This window comes from Bos indicus, chromosome 4 (assembly GCF_029378745.1).
Source record: "Bos indicus isolate NIAB-ARS_2022 breed Sahiwal x Tharparkar chromosome 4, NIAB-ARS_B.indTharparkar_mat_pri_1.0, whole genome shotgun sequence".
In the NCBI taxonomy this organism is placed as follows: Eukaryota; Metazoa; Chordata; class Mammalia; order Artiodactyla; family Bovidae; genus Bos; species Bos indicus.
In genome coordinates, this window is record NC_091763.1 from 47,147,005 (window position 1) to 47,163,439 (window position 16,435).

The 16,435-nt window shown below is 45.8% G+C and overlaps 1 protein-coding gene across 12 annotated transcripts in view; it reads right to left on the reverse strand.

Annotated features, from left to right (window-relative positions):
• ATXN7L1 (ataxin 7 like 1) overlaps window positions 1-16,435 on the reverse strand; it is a 255,289-nt gene that overhangs the window by 132,869 nt on the left and 105,985 nt on the right. Inside the window, exon 4 of one of the 12 annotated variants that reach the window (XM_019958666.2) lies at window positions 1,895-2,412. The exons of the other annotated variants lie outside the window; for them this stretch is intronic. Within the exon in view, the coding sequence (XP_019814225.1) occupies window positions 2,330-2,412 (83 nt within the window). The 3' untranslated portion in view covers window positions 1,895-2,329. Of the gene's footprint in view, window positions 1-1,894; window positions 2,413-16,435 lie in introns of those variants that run through there. 12 annotated transcript variants of the gene reach the window in all.

Sequence of the window (16,435 nt, forward strand, 5' to 3'; positions counted from 1 at the left end):
TATAGGCATCTTCTACACTTGAGATCTAAGCTAGGCGACAGCGGGCTCTAAATGAAGCAGCTGGGCTGTGAGCCATCACACTCTTCTGTCTGAAGCACTGGCGATCTTATCCTTTATTTCTGGACAAACAGACTGGCTGGATCAGGGCCTGGCCGGAAGGTGAGCCCAAGCCCTACCACGATGCAGAAGCAGCCAATCAAAAGGACAGGAACTCAGCCAGTTAGTGTGTGTGTGTGTGTGTGTGTGTGTGTGTTTTACAGTGACTTACTCTGCATGGATGGTTGTGGTAAAAGTGAGGTGTCATCACAGGGACAGAAAAACGCACAGAGTAATGAGCAATTGCCATCAGAGCTCACACCACTGGTCCCTGCCTACACATACGGCCCTATTCTGACTGAAAGGCAGGGAGTAAAAAGTGAAACAACCCTTGAAACTGAAACCAGATTATCCATGGCAATTAATTAAATATCAATGTTTTCTAGGCCTTATTAAAGTAAGTGTTTAGTGTATTTTCTTATCCTCTGACGTTCACTTCTTCACTTGTCAGCACCTGCTGGCAGCAGCTGGAGTAATCCGACCAGCTCTGCTGTATATGCGAATCAATTTGATTTCCCCCCAAAAGATTAAAAATCAGTAGAGTGATTTGCAAATAAGGCATGTCACTGAAAGCACCAACAATAAGACAGGGTTGAGGAGGACACGCCCTCAGGTCATCACTGACTTCCTTCTACTCAAAGTAAATGATTTCTTCCCTACCTCATTCTTCTTGCCTGCTCTACTTACTGTATGTGATATTCTGGGCGATCAAAAGACTCCTCCTACTTTTTGAAAAATTCGCTCCTCTTTTGGCTTCCAGCATGCTGTCCTTACGCCAGGTTCCCTTCTTGGCTCTTGTGCTGGTTCTATAACTGATAATCTGTTCACCCATCCATCCATCCATCCATCTTACAGATGTTTAATGACCCAATATACCACGCATGAGCAAAATGATAGGACATCTTTATGCCTGGTTTTACAGCTGAAAATGTTTTTATATTATTTTATTAATTTCTTGCTACAACCATGTGAGGTGGCTGTTAGTACCACCACTTTAGAGGAAGAAACAGGCTCTGAAAGGATCTGGGATTTATTCATACCAGCATAGCCAGCAGGTGGCAGAGTATGGACATGAATTCAGGTTTTTCTTGCCAGTAATTCACAATGGTACTCTCTTACATACTGACTGGTCAAGTAGAATTTTTAAACTAGTCTCATTATTCCTAATGAAATGTCATGATACCTATTCAATGCCTAGTTATTAAAACTGTGATAGACCCTGGGGAATTCAAAGTCTGGGTTCCTACTCTCACAGAGCTTGTGGCCCTGTTGTTATTATTGAGTTGCTATGTCGTGTCCGACTCTTTTGCAACTCCATGGACTGCAGCCTTCCAGGCTCCCCTGTCCATGGGATTTCCCGGGCAAGAATACTGGAGTGGGTTGCCATTTCCTTCTCCATGGGGTCTTCTCGATCCAGGGATCATACCCGCGTCTCCTGCATTGGCAGGTGGATTCTTTACCACTGAGCTACCGGAGAAGCTCATTGTGGCCTAGTAGGGGAGACATGAATTATAAGTTCATACCACAAACATTTGTTTTTAAGGTATGAGGGAGAGTGGACTAAGTCACGACAATCAGGAAGTCTTCTAAGAGGAGGTAATCATTAAAATGCATTCTGAAAGATGAGTCAGTTTCAGGAAGAGGGGATGAAAGAAAATCATACACAGAGAAGGAAAAGCATGTGCAAGGGCCCCCTGGCAGGAATACCCAGTGTGCTGAGATTTTGAAGGCCAGTTTGACTGGCACAGAGAGACTGAAAGGGAGCCCGGCACAGGATGTAGTTCAGACCACACAAGACTTTGTAGCTATGATAATGATTTTTACTTTTAGCTTCAGAGCAATGGGAAGACACAAGGCAGGAGAATGACATGATTAACTTTTCTGGTTCTCACTTCTGTGTGCAGAATGAATTGCAGAGGAACAAGAGTGGAAGCAGGGAAAAACAGCTGGCGGGCTTTTGCAGTTGTCCAGGCGAGAGGTGATGATAGCTTGGACCAGGGTGGTGGTGGTGGTGGACATGGAGAGAGGAATCCCACGGGTGCCCCCTGTTCTGCTCCAGCCCATTTTCTCCCTAAACCCTGTCACCAGAATGTGCTCACGAATTTGCAGTACATGGAAGCTTGTCCACACTTTGGGGCTCGGCGGGAGTCTCCTCTTCCAGGAAGCCTTCTCCAGACAATGCCAGTTCTCTGAGTTCTTTCAGAAGTTGAGTCTATCTTCTGTATCATTCATTTCACATCTGCTTCTTCTCTATGGCTTGGATGTCCTCTGGTCCATTCCTGAAGATGCCTTCATTTCTCTTGTCTTGCTTTCTCCCTTTAGAAAGTAAATGCTTTGTTGGCATTTGCTGAATGGTATCAACAGGGCTCCTTTGGAAATTACATTTGTAAATGATTATTCATGCCAATTGCCTTTTTTCCCCCTAAATTAAACACTGGTTACTTTAAATCTGTCTTCGTGATCTCGTTCTATCAAAATGTATGTCCCATTTTTCTATTCTTTCCTTTCAACTCTTTTCCATATATCTCCTACTAGAAAGCAGCTTCAGGGGAATGAAGTAGGGGTGGGGGGCAGGAGTGTAATTAAACAGGGGCTATCTGACCAGAATTCCTATACCTTTTAATGGGGTATTTGATTAATTCTTTCCACAGGCACCATTATTCATGCCTTGATGGAATCTCATTTTATAGCCCTTAATACATGGACCCAATTTATCCACATCACATTGTATTCTAATACTTGTCATCCAAGTTATTAGCTATCTCCTTCTCAGTGTAAAATCATCAGCAAGTTTGATTAGCTTATTCCCTGGGGATGATGGGGGAGATAAGAAGAGACATAGTACAATATGACCACCAACAGTTTGGCATCCTCAAGAGCAGACAGCTAAACAGAATCCACTTACGGAGCTGGGGTGGCTACGTAAGCATCTGTCCTCGCCCCCGTGGGAGGTCATCTGTGTGGTACCCAGGAGCCATAGCCACAGAGGGCTGGCCGCTGTCATGCCTGGTGGTACTGAGCCATTATCCTGAGTGGGATCACTTCAATAAAAAGGAACAAGGTTTTTCCCCCTCCTGCTACATAACACCCCCTGCCCCCCAAATATCATTCCTGAGAGGCACAGCTCGGAAGCTCCTCTTTATTCCAGAACACCACTGCAGCCTGCGACCCCTGTTCTTCCCCTTCTGGGGACCTGGCGGGCAGACCATCTACAAGGAGACACACCGTGCTGTGTAGCGCTCTCTCATCAGTGCAGAGTTGGTTCTAAGCAGCTAGCCTCCCCTTCCTCTTCTTTGGAACCAAGCCTGAGCCTTGGGACTCAGAGGTGGCTTCATTCCTTTCTAAGCGAGAGAGAAGGGGCCTGCATGGCGCCTACAGGACAGTGGGATCAAAGCCCACAGAGAGTTTCGAATGCCTCTTCCCATCCCCCTCAACCTGTCCTCAACTCAGTCAGGCAAAACCGCCAGAGCCAGCTCTAGGGTCCTTTGAAAAGCTCCCACCGCCTTTCAGCAAAGGCCCTTCAGCAATCACCCTGGTGTTCTCCTGACCCAGCAAGAGGAGGATGAATGGCGCTTTCTCTTTGTGGTGGCACTCCTTCAGGAGGTGGCACCTCACCACCCTCCCTTCACATGTGGGCTGGGCATCGTGACTCGTTCTTAAAGGACAGAATCAGGCAGGGGTGACTGACAGTGAGTCACTTCTGAGATGAGCTCATCAATGGCATTTTGACTCCCCTTCCTGGTTCTCAGGTTGTTGGTTCTGAGGGCAGGGAGCCTCTGCAGTGTCAGCAGCCCGAGGGGGAGGCCTAAGGTACTGAGACTGAGGGACCAAGGCCTCTGGCCAAGAGCCAGGCGACTGAACCACCTGGGAAGTGGGTCTGCTCACACCACCAAGCCTTCAGACGACAGCAATTCTGAACAACAGCCTGGTGGCGACCTCATGAGAGACTCTGAGCCAGAACCACCCAATTAAGCCACTTCCACATCTTGACCATAAATATTGTTTGTTTTGAGATGCTAAATGTTGGGGTCATTTGTTATGTAGCAATAGGGCACTAAATGCTCTCAATATGTCAAGCTCAAGGGAGGCCTTCGTCCCCTCCCTTCCCTCAATTGCCCTCTCAGGTTCCATCTCGATGTTCTCTGAATTCAGGGAGCCTGGTATCCCTCTGGTGCCTCTACTGGCCCATCCCTGGCCTTTACTGTGTGTCCTCACGGTCTCGAAAGCTCTTTCCCCACAAAAGCGGATACAAGGGAGGAGCCCCCCCAAGGCTGGGTTTGGAATTCTAGCTCCTGGCCTGCCATCCAAAGTGACATCTGGAACTAGAAGAATGACTCTCTGCAGAGAGCAGCCTTCCTCAGGCCATGAAACTCCCTCTTGTTTCTGAACCCGGTGGGGCTTAATGACTTCACTCAGGCTGACAGGCAGCAGGAAAAGACTTTGCAAAATAACGTGTTCCCTTATGTATCATAGGCACCTCTCCTGTACCCTTTCTGCTCAACTGCAGCTTCTGCAAAAGGTCACATCTCATTTCAACTTTACAGTTAAGCGCATCTGACACTAAGTGTGGATTCCAGAACTGGACGGAGATGCAACGTGGCTTAAATGTTGCAAGGTGCGCCTCTCTACCCCTACCCTGGCTGGCTGTGTCCTGTTACAGCTATGAAGGAGGAGGCAATTCAATTCTTGCTTCTCTCATAATTGTACAAGGGACAGAATGTAGTTTTTGATTAAGAAAAAGATTCAGGTAGCTCTTCTATCTGATCAAATCCTATCAATTTTATATCTCAGTTCTACAGGGCAAGGTCAAACAGTTATAAATATCAATCTTTTGGAAGACTTGGAAAAGTGGGGCATGCATGCTAAGTCGCTTCAGTCATGTTCGACTCCTTGTGACCCCATAGACTGTAGCCCACCAGGCTCCTCTGTCCATGGGATTCTCCAGGCAAGAATACTGGCATGGGTTGCCGTGCCCTCCTCCATGGGATCTTCCCAACCCAGAGATCAAACCCATGTCTCTTATGTCTCTTCACTGGTAGGCGGGTTCTTTACTACTAGCACCACCAGAAAAGTAGAATGGCCCTCAAAGCAGTGGTTCTCAAAGTATAGCCCCTTGGGCAACAGCATTAGCATCACCTGCAGGCTTGGTGGAAATACAAGATCTCGGGCCCCACCTCAGATCCACTGAGTCAAAAAGCTCTGGGGGTGAGCCCAGGCACCTGTATTTTAACAACCCCCTCTCACCTCCCCACCCCGAGTGAACAATTCTGATGGCTAAAGGCTGGCTATCAATGATTTAAAGGATTAAATATCTCAATCATTCATTCATTCATAAGACACTGATTGAGTGCCTACTATTTGCCAGATACTCTGAGGCAACAAAGAGGAGTTAGAAGGGACTCCTTCCTCAAGGAGTTTGCAGCCCTCCCTTCCCTGGCTTTGTGACGTAGCTTGAGAAGAAAGCAGAACTCAAAGACACTGATTCAAGGAATGGAAACCACTCTTTACATGTATAGAGCCTTTTCAATGGACAGGAGGCACACCAAAATTGTTTTTTTTTCCCCCAGGAATGATCATCTCAAAATAGGAACTTTTCTAAAGTAAGTAAATGTGTGGGTTTAATATATCATGTACAGCTGGCTCAGCCTTTTTTAGCTTAAAAAAAAAAATTCTGTGATTTCACCATGAATGAAATGCAGAATTACCTTAAAGATTCACTTAGTTTTGTGCCTGTCTTTTAATGAGAAAGCTATTCTGTTCTATCATCTTCCATGAAATCACACTTCCTTCCCTTTTTCTGTAAGTGTAAGTAAGATGCCTTACTCAGCCTCAGAGCTAAGATGTGTCTATTGTGCTTCCAACATTTAATTCGTTTGTTCCCTCCCCAACTTTATCGAGTAGATGCAGCAAACACAGAGTCTGTAAATGAAGAACAGAAGCTGGAAGAGGCAGGGAACAGGAACCCAGATCCATCTTTTAACCCCAATGTGCTGTAGTCTAAGCCCCACGGAGTTCTATAAGACAGCTAGTATGAACCACTGGCTAAAACTCAATTGGCTGGTCCAGGGCAGGCCTTGTGCTTGTACCAAGGGGCTGACTGTGTTGCTGGTCTGCCAAACAGCTTTGATTTCTTCTGTGGATGAAAGTTTAAATGTTACAGTTCATGCTAGTTTCTCCTTCAGAACAATAAACTCCTTTTGGTCACCAGCATCAGTGGCCTGTGTGAGAATCTGTTCCACACTGAGCAGATCCAGCTTTGAGAAGATGCTCCACATCTGCTCCTGTCTCAGGCTGCTTCAGTGATGCTCAAGGATTCAGTGAAACGCTATTGGGGCAGATATCCTCCCTGTGGTTAGGGATGAACTTGAGCTAATCCAGCCAAGCCTGGGCTCAGATACTCTGGCTCCTGCAGGGATGAAGGGTGTGGCCACAGAAGAAATCAAAGCTGTCTGGCAGGACCAGCAACACAGTCAGCCCCTTGATACAAGCACAGGGCCTTCCCTGGCCAGCCAAATTCACTCACCACACCGGCCCAGCCTTCATCTACTGGGTGTCACCGCTCACCCATGAGGCACCCAGAGGCATCAGGAGACCTTTTCTGCCTACTGTATTCTTGGGAATAACCTGGTGACTTTAGTTTCATGCAACTGAGAAAATCTAAAGTCCATGTGGGCTGTGTAGAAAACTATGTGGGTATCTTTCAAGTCACATACAGAGCATGCATCTCAAGGTGAACCCAAATGCAACCTCCATTCCCATTGGCTTTCTTTAATCAAGGCTTTTTAGAACGTCAAGCCCAACCCTTAGTTCTAATTCAGGGGTGCCTGTTGCTTCTGCTGAGGCACTGATTTGATTAGTGGCATTCAGTGGAACTACAGACATGAGATGTTGAGCTTACAAATGTGTGATTTATTTCAGGATTCTGAAATGAGGAACGCATCTATCGATGGCACACTGGAGGCTGAGGGATTCTGAGAAAGCATTTCATGCATATAAACGGCACATGGAGGGGAAGAACAATGTGCTTGTGGTCACAACCCAGAAACTGGGGACCACCCCACTGTGTTCTCCACCCTCACGGAGTGCTGGCTCTGCAGGAAACCACTGGGATTAGATGATCCTGCGTTTGGACACCCATATGCCACCTCATTTATCTACCTGTGACAGGGACAGTGCTGGAAGAGAATCAAAAGATGACAAATTGCTTTTGGTTTTAAAGGAGCTGTTCAGGCTGGGTGTACGCCCAGGGGGAACCAGGTTTCATGCCAGCAGCCATCACTTCAACCCGTTATGAGGCCACATCTTGGCAAACACCAACCGGCAGATGACTGCTGTCTCCTTTCACCAGTGGATTTAAAGACACTTGCTCTGAACACCTGATATCTAGTCATTCTGAAGATGTGTGCGGCACAGAGCAGACCTGCCCACACGCTGCTGGGAGGCAGGATGGCAGACATTAGACAAGAGTTCCAGATGAGAGGGGTTTTTTTTCCCCATGCTGAGGCAGACAGATAACAGGGGAATGATTTTGCAGGATTCCAGAGCAGAGATACAGTATCAGCAAATGACTGGGAAAGACTGACACTGATAAGGAGATAAAAATTTCTGGGATAGTGGCCACTGGAATTTGTTTTTGTGGATACAGACCCCTCCTACCCCAACCCCTACCAAGCTTCCATCTTCCCTGGGAGAAGGGAAGAGGTGCATTGGGGTTTCAAGACCTGAGCAAAACGAGTCCTCCACTACCTGCTCAGCATATAGCCAGTGGTCCAGCCAAGGTGGGACATCGTTCTGGCTGTGACCCTTCTTCCTCTGTTCTAGCAGATGCTTCCGCTCTGAGAATGACCACATAATTCATGGTTGACATACTCAGTTCTCTGGAGGTGAATATTCTTCAACCCATCTAGTTTGTGTTTCTTCTCTGCCATTCGCAAGGCTGGAGAAGTGCCTTGCTATGCTTATGTATACAGACCTTAGGTGTCCTCCTGATAATCTCTGAGACAGGTACTAATATTACTTGCACTTTGTAGATGGGGAAACTAAGACACGGTGAGACTGAGGCGTCAGCTGAAGGTCACCTAGCTGGTCAGTGGTAGAGCCACAGTCATGCCCATACAGCCTGGCTGCAGGGTCTGGCTGTTTCTAACCCCTCCCTGCATCTGCAACACAACCAGCCTTCAAACATAGCAGCTGAACCCCACATGGGGACTGGTTAGATAAGGCCTCTGGAGTTCAGTGTGTGCCAAAGCAGGAGCACAGAGCCTGCAAGGTGAAAAGACAGAGGCTCATCTCCAACCCCCTGACTGCTTTCAAAATCCAGGCCAGACGTCCAAACATCTATATTGCGTTTGTTTGTTTGAACATTCCACCACATTGCCCCAGATGCTTCACGCTTCTCTCTGTTCTCCTTCTTTAGGCAAGCATCTGCCTCATTCCCGCACACCTCCTGCCTCTGGCAATCCTCCTGCTACCAGTGACTGATACCCTCTGCCTCACCCCATTATACATTTCAGCTAAAAACTCCTATTTTCCACATGGCAGCAAGGTGTATTTATAGCATGAGTCACATGCCAAGATGTTCTCAAGATTATCATCTTGAATAATAATCCTGGTGCATAGCCCATTTCACAGATGGGCAAGAAGAGGTGGGAGGTCACAGCAAGGTTGCCAAGGAGTCCTAAACTGCCAGGTCTCTTAAGCCACTTACATATCATCCTCTCTCCAGACTGCTTCCTCTCATCTCCCTGTTTAACAAACTTATCGAAGGCCAGGAGATGAGAGAGGCCCTCAAGATCAAGTTGTACTGTATCTGTGTCTGCACTCTGGTTCCCAGAATACTAACAAGCAATTCTGAGGTCCAGTGGCAGGAACATCAATGCTCAGATTTTTGCCAAAACCCATTCTCATTAGTAGGTTTACATGCATGAAACAAGTATGTGGAGTTTTTGGTCTGTACAATTCTCTTATCACCCATTATAACTAATCAGAATGCTGAGTGGATTTATTCGCATGCAGATCACAACTAACTAACTGCCTTCAATGTCTGCTGAAATGACCGTGACTTTATTCTGAAGGAATCTTCAGGCCAAGAAATGAAAAGGCATATCATAACCTATAGGCAGGCTGAATAACATTTCTTCGGAGTCAACACTGTTAAGATTGTTTTTCAAATAATTATTAGAGAAAGCTCAGATCTCAAGTGAAAGAGATATAAGAGAGTCAGAAGATGTGTTCACTGCCTGGAGCTGGGAATTAGAAATACAAAGACTGTCAGGTTCATAAAAGGTGAATTTGTCTCCAATTGTGGACATACTATTTGGTGGCCTCTGTGTATTTTCTCACTGGGGTCTCTGTTCATGGCAAATGCACTGAGGTGAGATATGTGATGTTAGGAAAGTTGCTAAACTTCTTTGAGCTTCCAAACCTGGGAAGCCAGCCCCTACCAGTCCACCTTACTGAGCTGTTACTCAAATCAAAATGAACACGCTAGGAGAGGGTGCTTCGTAAATGGCAAGATGCTGTAGCTGTTTCTAAAGATACATGATCACCCTCAAAAGGCGGTAGTGAGAACAGAAGCCTCTCATCTCTGTTTTCAAAGGAATCACCTTCTAGAGATACTGCTGAGAAGTGGCATTTGGGAATGTGACTGTGGAAGACAGTCTCCATCACAGGATTCAGAAGCAGGCAAGAGCGCAGCATTTCACTCGTTCACCATCTCTGCTCACGTTCGCCCTTGAGTCCTTATCTCACCATCCAGTGCGATACTTGGAGTACTTGTAAGGACCCAGTGCAGACTCACACACATGAGACACACCAAAGGATGCCAATCTAAAGATTTCAGTTCCTCAAATGCAGAAAGTTTGTCCACAGGAAAGAAATTGGGGGGATTTCTGGGAGCCCAAGTCTAGGGTAACCAGTTGACTTGGACTTGAACTTCTGGGTCAAGCTGGTCAGTGGACCTGAGCATCGTATTTGAATATACATTTTGCTTCCTCCCAGCTGGCAGGGAACACAGCATCCGAACTAAGGGAGGTCTGGAGGAAGGCGTATGTGTCTCTGTGTTCCTAAAGAGTTTATCCCCAGAGATTTATAACCTGGGCATTCCCCGTCTCCTTTTGCTCCTATTAGTTTCAATTTCCCTAGCTAACACCATCTTCTCACCATCAGGAATCCAACAGAATCACACCCCTTCTATTTTCCCTGTGCCAGATTATCGCCTCTAAGATATCTCCCTGATCCCTGTTGGTGGCTTCCTGCCACTAGCTAAATCTTCTACCTAACAGCTCGAGGCATTCAGTGCAAAACTGCAGCCTTCAGCAGGACTGGGGCCCGTAGCTGCTGGGCGTGCCCTGTGTGACATTCACCAGGAACAACATGTGTGCCGCAGAACTGCGGTCCGAATCGAGCACTGACTAGTGCACACAGCAGGGAAATGGCATTTGGGGCCACTGAGGAGATGTGACCGGTGGGGATTTCCCCTTTAAAAACTTACAGCAGAAGCCTGCCTGAGACCATTCAATATTCATAAGTGGAAAGCAGAGATGGCGTTTCTGTTCCGCCAAGAGCAATAGCTATTTATCACAGCAAATGACTGAAATAGTTGTACGTACAATGCTTTACTCAGTGCTGTAAATTATGGCATACAGAAGATTAAACTTAAGCCTAATGCTACCCTTGAGCTTCAACAGCTGAGTCCTATAAATGGATACCAGTTAAAAAGAGAGAATCTTTTTCCTGGTTACTGTTTAAAAGTGTATCTCTATTAAAAGCTTGTCTTAGACATAAATTACCAGGAAGCCTGCCCCTGGCCCCAGGCAGGCTCTTCCTCAGGGCACTGACTCACAGAGTCACACCTAAATGACACAGTGACAAGCCTGAGAGCATGTGCTGTGCTGACCTCCAGAGGGATGGAGTTAAGGCGGACTTAACACGGGCCTGAAAGAACTCTGGGCCAGGGCAGTAGGCAGGGCTCTGCAGGGCCTTAAGATGATCATTATGATTAAAATGATCCTGAATCCTACCACTTCATAGAAAATGCTTCTGAAATCTGCTGTTCTGTCAAGTATCAAGGAACACAGACCTGGAGCCAAAGCCCCCTTTTACTAACTACATTTCATTCTCCAAGTACTCGCTCCTCAAAGTGTGGTCCGTGTACCAAAAGCATCAGCATCACCTGGGAGCATGTTAGAAACACAAATTCGAATCTGCATGGTAGCAAGAAACCCCCAGTGGGCTCACATGCACATTAAATTTTGGGCATCAAGGGATAAGTAAGCAGGTGTTAACAGGGAGGAACCCCTAGATTTTCACACTGGAAATCATTACATGTGACAAATGGGATTTATGGGAACAGGTACTAACACTGGGCTGTAGGATTCTGAGCTCTCTTTGGTCTAATCCTACTTCAGAACATTTTCAGGAACTTGAGAGATTTTTATGAGCTGGGAATGAACGTATCACTCTGAACTAGACAGATGACCCAAAACACCCCAGGGTATAAAACAGAGTGAATTAGCAAAAATTCATGCTTTATTAATCAGTCAGGATGCCTCTAATCCTCTTGTGAGTCAGGAGGCTGAGAACACATGGCAGTGTTTTGAGCCAGGATTTCAATTCTTTGTTGTAATTACCAGTTGACTGGTACGTAAAAATTTGTGTTGTGTGAGAAAACACAGATCCTAAACAACTGTATGAGAAAAAAGTTATCATTTGGTGTGCATGTTAAATACTTAATGGTAGTCACTAAATAGATTTAAATAGACTAAGAGATAAAATAAAATCTATTGTGACCAAGCTAGCAGAGGGGAAAATGTTGAGTGTTAAGAAAACTTCTCTAATCTAATGGAAGGCAAGAAAGGAGAACAAAAGCTAATAAAATGCAAGGTACACAGAACACAAACTGAAAGACAGAGATAAGTCCAAATATATAAAGTAAGTACTCACAATAAATGTAAATGGATAAAACTCATCTATTAAAAGACACTATCAGATTGGATTTTTTAAAAAGCCACCTATATACTGCTTACAAGACAGACACCTAAAACAAAATGAAAAGTTGAAAATAAAAGACTGGAAAGAGATAAGGCAAATACGTATTGACCAAAAGAAAATTAGGTAACAATGTTAATCAGATAAAAATAGGACCTAAGGCAAAAGCATTAATAGGGATGAATACTACATCACTAAAAAGACTTGAGTCATAAACTTATACATATCCTTGGACAGCAAGGAGATCAAACCAGTCAATCCTAAAATAAATTAACCCTGAATATTCACTGGAAGGACAGATACTGAAATTGAAGCTCCAATACTTTGGCCACCTGATGCAAAGAGCTGACTCACTGGAAAAGACCCTGATGCTGGGAAAGATTGAGGGCAGGAGAAAGAGGGTGACAGAGAATGAGATGGTTGGATGGCATCACTGACTCGATGGACATGAGTCTGAGCAAGCTCCAGGAGATAGTGAAAAAGAGGAAAGCCTAGCGTGCTGACGTCCATGGGGTTGCAAAGAGTCAGACATGACTTAGAGACTAACAACAACATCCAACAGCACAGCCTCACAATTGTATAGCAAAAGTGTTAGCATTTCAGGAGAGACTGACATACAAGCATCATAAGAGACTTAAAACTCCCTTCCCAGAAGTTACAGACCACGCAGACAAGAATGCAGAGGATATACAAGATCTGAATAACAAAATAAACAATGAATATATGGAACCCTGCACATAAAAGTGAGATTATACAAATTTTCCAATCACGTATGACATTAAAAAAAATGCTAGTGTAATCACAAAGGAGGTATCCTAAGTTATAAAGCTTACTTTTTTAAATAAGTTTAACATATGTTAAACTTACCCTTATGCCTTACCCTGCCTTACTCTTATAAGGATAACATAACTTTCTTTGGTTATCACAAATTAAACTAGAAATCAAAAATAAAAATAATAAGGCCCCCTGACCAAACTTTACATTTGGAAACTAAAACCTCACTCCTCAATTACTACTTGGCATAGGTGTGATTTTTTTCTACATGTGGCCTAGTTGATCTGGGACCAGGTTAATTTATATGAGATTTGTCAGGGGTATCACCAGAAACAGGAAACTCCCCAAGCCATTAGAGCTTCATTATTTTGTACTTTGAACTAAATTCTAAACCAAAGGGAAGGTAAAGTACCTGACTCCAGGAAGAAAAGAAGGGATGTGCCTGGGTTAATTATGACCTAGTCATACGGCCCCAGAAGCTGCTGTTGGCTCGTTCCCCAGACTGTGCCCTGTTCCACCACACTATGCCCACTAGCCCAGTTAGCTGCTACTGGCTGGATGCAAAGACTGTCCTAGAAGGGCTCCAGTCACCTTGGAAAAGGTGCTGTTCCATCGATGTGGCATCTTACAATTAAGAGGGTCCTGGAACTGAATAAATTCCTAGTTAACAGTGGGTATGGGACCTTCTGTCTGCCAGGAACTTCTGCGAAATGATGGGGAAATGCTGCATAGGAGACACACACAAAACAGACAAGTCTATGTGCCCCTGGGATAGAAAGTGGTCTGAAACCAACCCCAAAACAACCATTTCCTCTGGTCTGTGTGGCCAGTTCAACCCAATGCCAGCACTGACTGAATGATGAAAGAAATATTAGAAAGAAAAACACCAAACAACCTAAAAAGAACAGAATGTGGGATGGGGTGATACTGGTCAAGTCACACTGACCACAGGTCTGCAAGGTCTGTGGGCTGATGGGGGTCGGGGAGTTGGAACAATAAGAAAATAAGAGAGGACCACAGCTCTTCTGCCTGCGTTAGGGGCACCTGTGGTGATCAAAATAGCTCAGTGGTTTCCTGGCTCACAAATATGACCAGTCAGAGTGGGGGCAGCTCTCAGGGGAACGCCCCCTCCTGTCCTGGGCCTCCTCACTGGTCTCCCAGCCCCTCTCAAACATCATCCACACCACCTCACTTTACAGAGGACCTGAGGCAAAGGCTCTCTGTCAGGGCGGAGGCTACCCACACCTAGGGTGAGTGTCACAGTGGTAAGAGTATGACAGGGGAAGCTGAAAAAGTGGCACAAGAATTTTCCAAGCTGCTATCCAGGTCCTGCCTCTTTTAATGCACCAATAACTTGATTGACAAGCACCGAGAGAGAGTGCCACCATCAGACGACGCCTCAGAGCTGACAGGCGGGTCCTTGACTTAGCCGGTTAGTCAGGGCTAGTGTCAAAGCACTCTCACTACTTGGGGAGGCGCAGCAGGGCTCTCGGGGGAGGCAGGCACAATTGAGAGGACGGCATATGGGGTGGGGACAGCCACCTAGCGAGACAAGGAGAAAATCACAGCCACCACACGAGGGAAGCCACATTCACCTTAGAAAGAGGCCTCAGGACTTTGAAGAAATAATTCCTGTGAGAGAAAAGCAAAGCATCTATGACGCTAATAAACAAACAAATAACAGGGTTAGTTAGGAAGCAAACCTTAGACAGAAATCGGTAGTTCCAGTTTTCTAAAATAAAGACTAGAGTTACTTTCTCTGGGGGGAAAAAAAACCAAACACGATTATTCATTCCATGTGAAGTAAGATTCATCACAGTGAACTGTTTACTTAATCTTTCATCATTTACTCCCTTCAATTTACATTTTCTCCTGGACGCATTTATTTCCCATGTGCCTTCCATGCAGCATTCCCCAAAGTGCACTTGTTTTCCAGAAGTGCCCGGCCCCGTGAAAGAGCAGTCCTGGGCAGACTCTCCACTACAGTATTTCCTTGATTCTAGGGTGCCATCGATTGTAAGAGGCCACATCAACTTAACAGCACCTTTTCCAGAAGAGAAGAAAACCTGCCATAGTAAATGTACACAAGCCACGGGAAGAAGCACTTTGACTTCAGAGACAATAGAGCTTGGAACCTTCTGTAGACACACCCCCAACCCGGCCCCAGCGTCCCCAAGGCAAGCCCATACACTCCTATATGTGACACTTTGGGTGGGACCTCACAGTGACCCCAGGCAAAGCACTCAGAATCAACTCCTTGAGCGAATACTCCTGATGCTCTTCCAAAAGGAAAACTGAAGGTGGAGTGGCAGTTGGACGGGAACTGGGTTCTAGCATCAGGGAGAGAGGTGAAAATGAAGGATAGTCAAAACCACCTTTGAAAACCCTTCCACTCATAAAGTACAGTAGACACAGTTTCGGGATGGGAGACTTTCCACAGCCAATTTCTCCTGCAGGATCGGAAAAGATGTTTGTTTTTCTGCTTGGGGCACGGATGAAGGAGTGGGCTTGTATCTGGAACCACATTACTAACAAAAACGTTCATTATTGTTATTATTATTGTCATTCAGTACATGTTGGTGAATTCAGATAAATTAAGAGCGATGGGACTCCAAAGCAAAAGGGATGCATTTTTGTTCTTACTGCGAGACCTCTGAGTGCTCTGACGGGCTAACAGGCGCTGAGAACCTCCAGAGAGGAATCTGGTACACAGTCTTTCCCAGGCGTGTGTGTGCACCCAAGCCCCAGCTCTCAGTGAATGGATGGACTACTCCAGGGAGAAAACACTGATGCTCTGCTCACTGCCCCAGATGCGGGCAATTCCAAAATGACCTTTGGAATCAGCGCTGCCAACATTCTTTACTTGGATTTAAATAAAGCGATGGCTGTTCCCCTAATTTTCCTCGGTTGATACAGCTCTGAGGAATGGAATGGAGCAGCCCATATAACAGCGAGGACAAGCCAGAGATGAGTCAGAAGCCCGGGGTCATGTTACAGAGAAAGCCTTCCAGACCTCAGCTGTGGTCAGGGATCAAAGTAGCAGCCTCTCCAGTGCAAAGTGAGGCAGGACAGTTCCCCTGCATCAGCTGCATCTGAACAGAGACAGTACTTCTCTTTCAAGGAGCAACATCTTCTAAACGAATGTGTTCGCTTACCTGTGGAATTTGGCTCATTCCCAACCTGGAAGTAAGTTTTCCTTCCAGTCTTGCTTTTTCCCTCCTTCCTTCCAAAATGCATTTTTAAAATAGTGTTTTGAGCACCAACTGTAGATCCAGCATTCATCGTGTTAACTTTGGGAACACAATGGTGAGCACTAGGAAAGGGCTCCTCAAAACTCCTAGCTTGTGCCTCTGTCTGTGCGTGCAATGGGGGTGGATGAGTAAACAGGCATTTGCAGTAGCTGTCATATATGCTAATGCTGGTGAAGTGGGGAGTGCCAAGAGCACTTGAGTTGGGATTAGAGGAGTCCTTCCTTCTTGCTGTCTGTGCACCAAGTCAGGAAAGGTCTCCAGGCTGGGACGCAAGGATGCAGAAGACACAGTCCCAGCCCTCGAGAGCTGAGTACCTAGAGCTCACA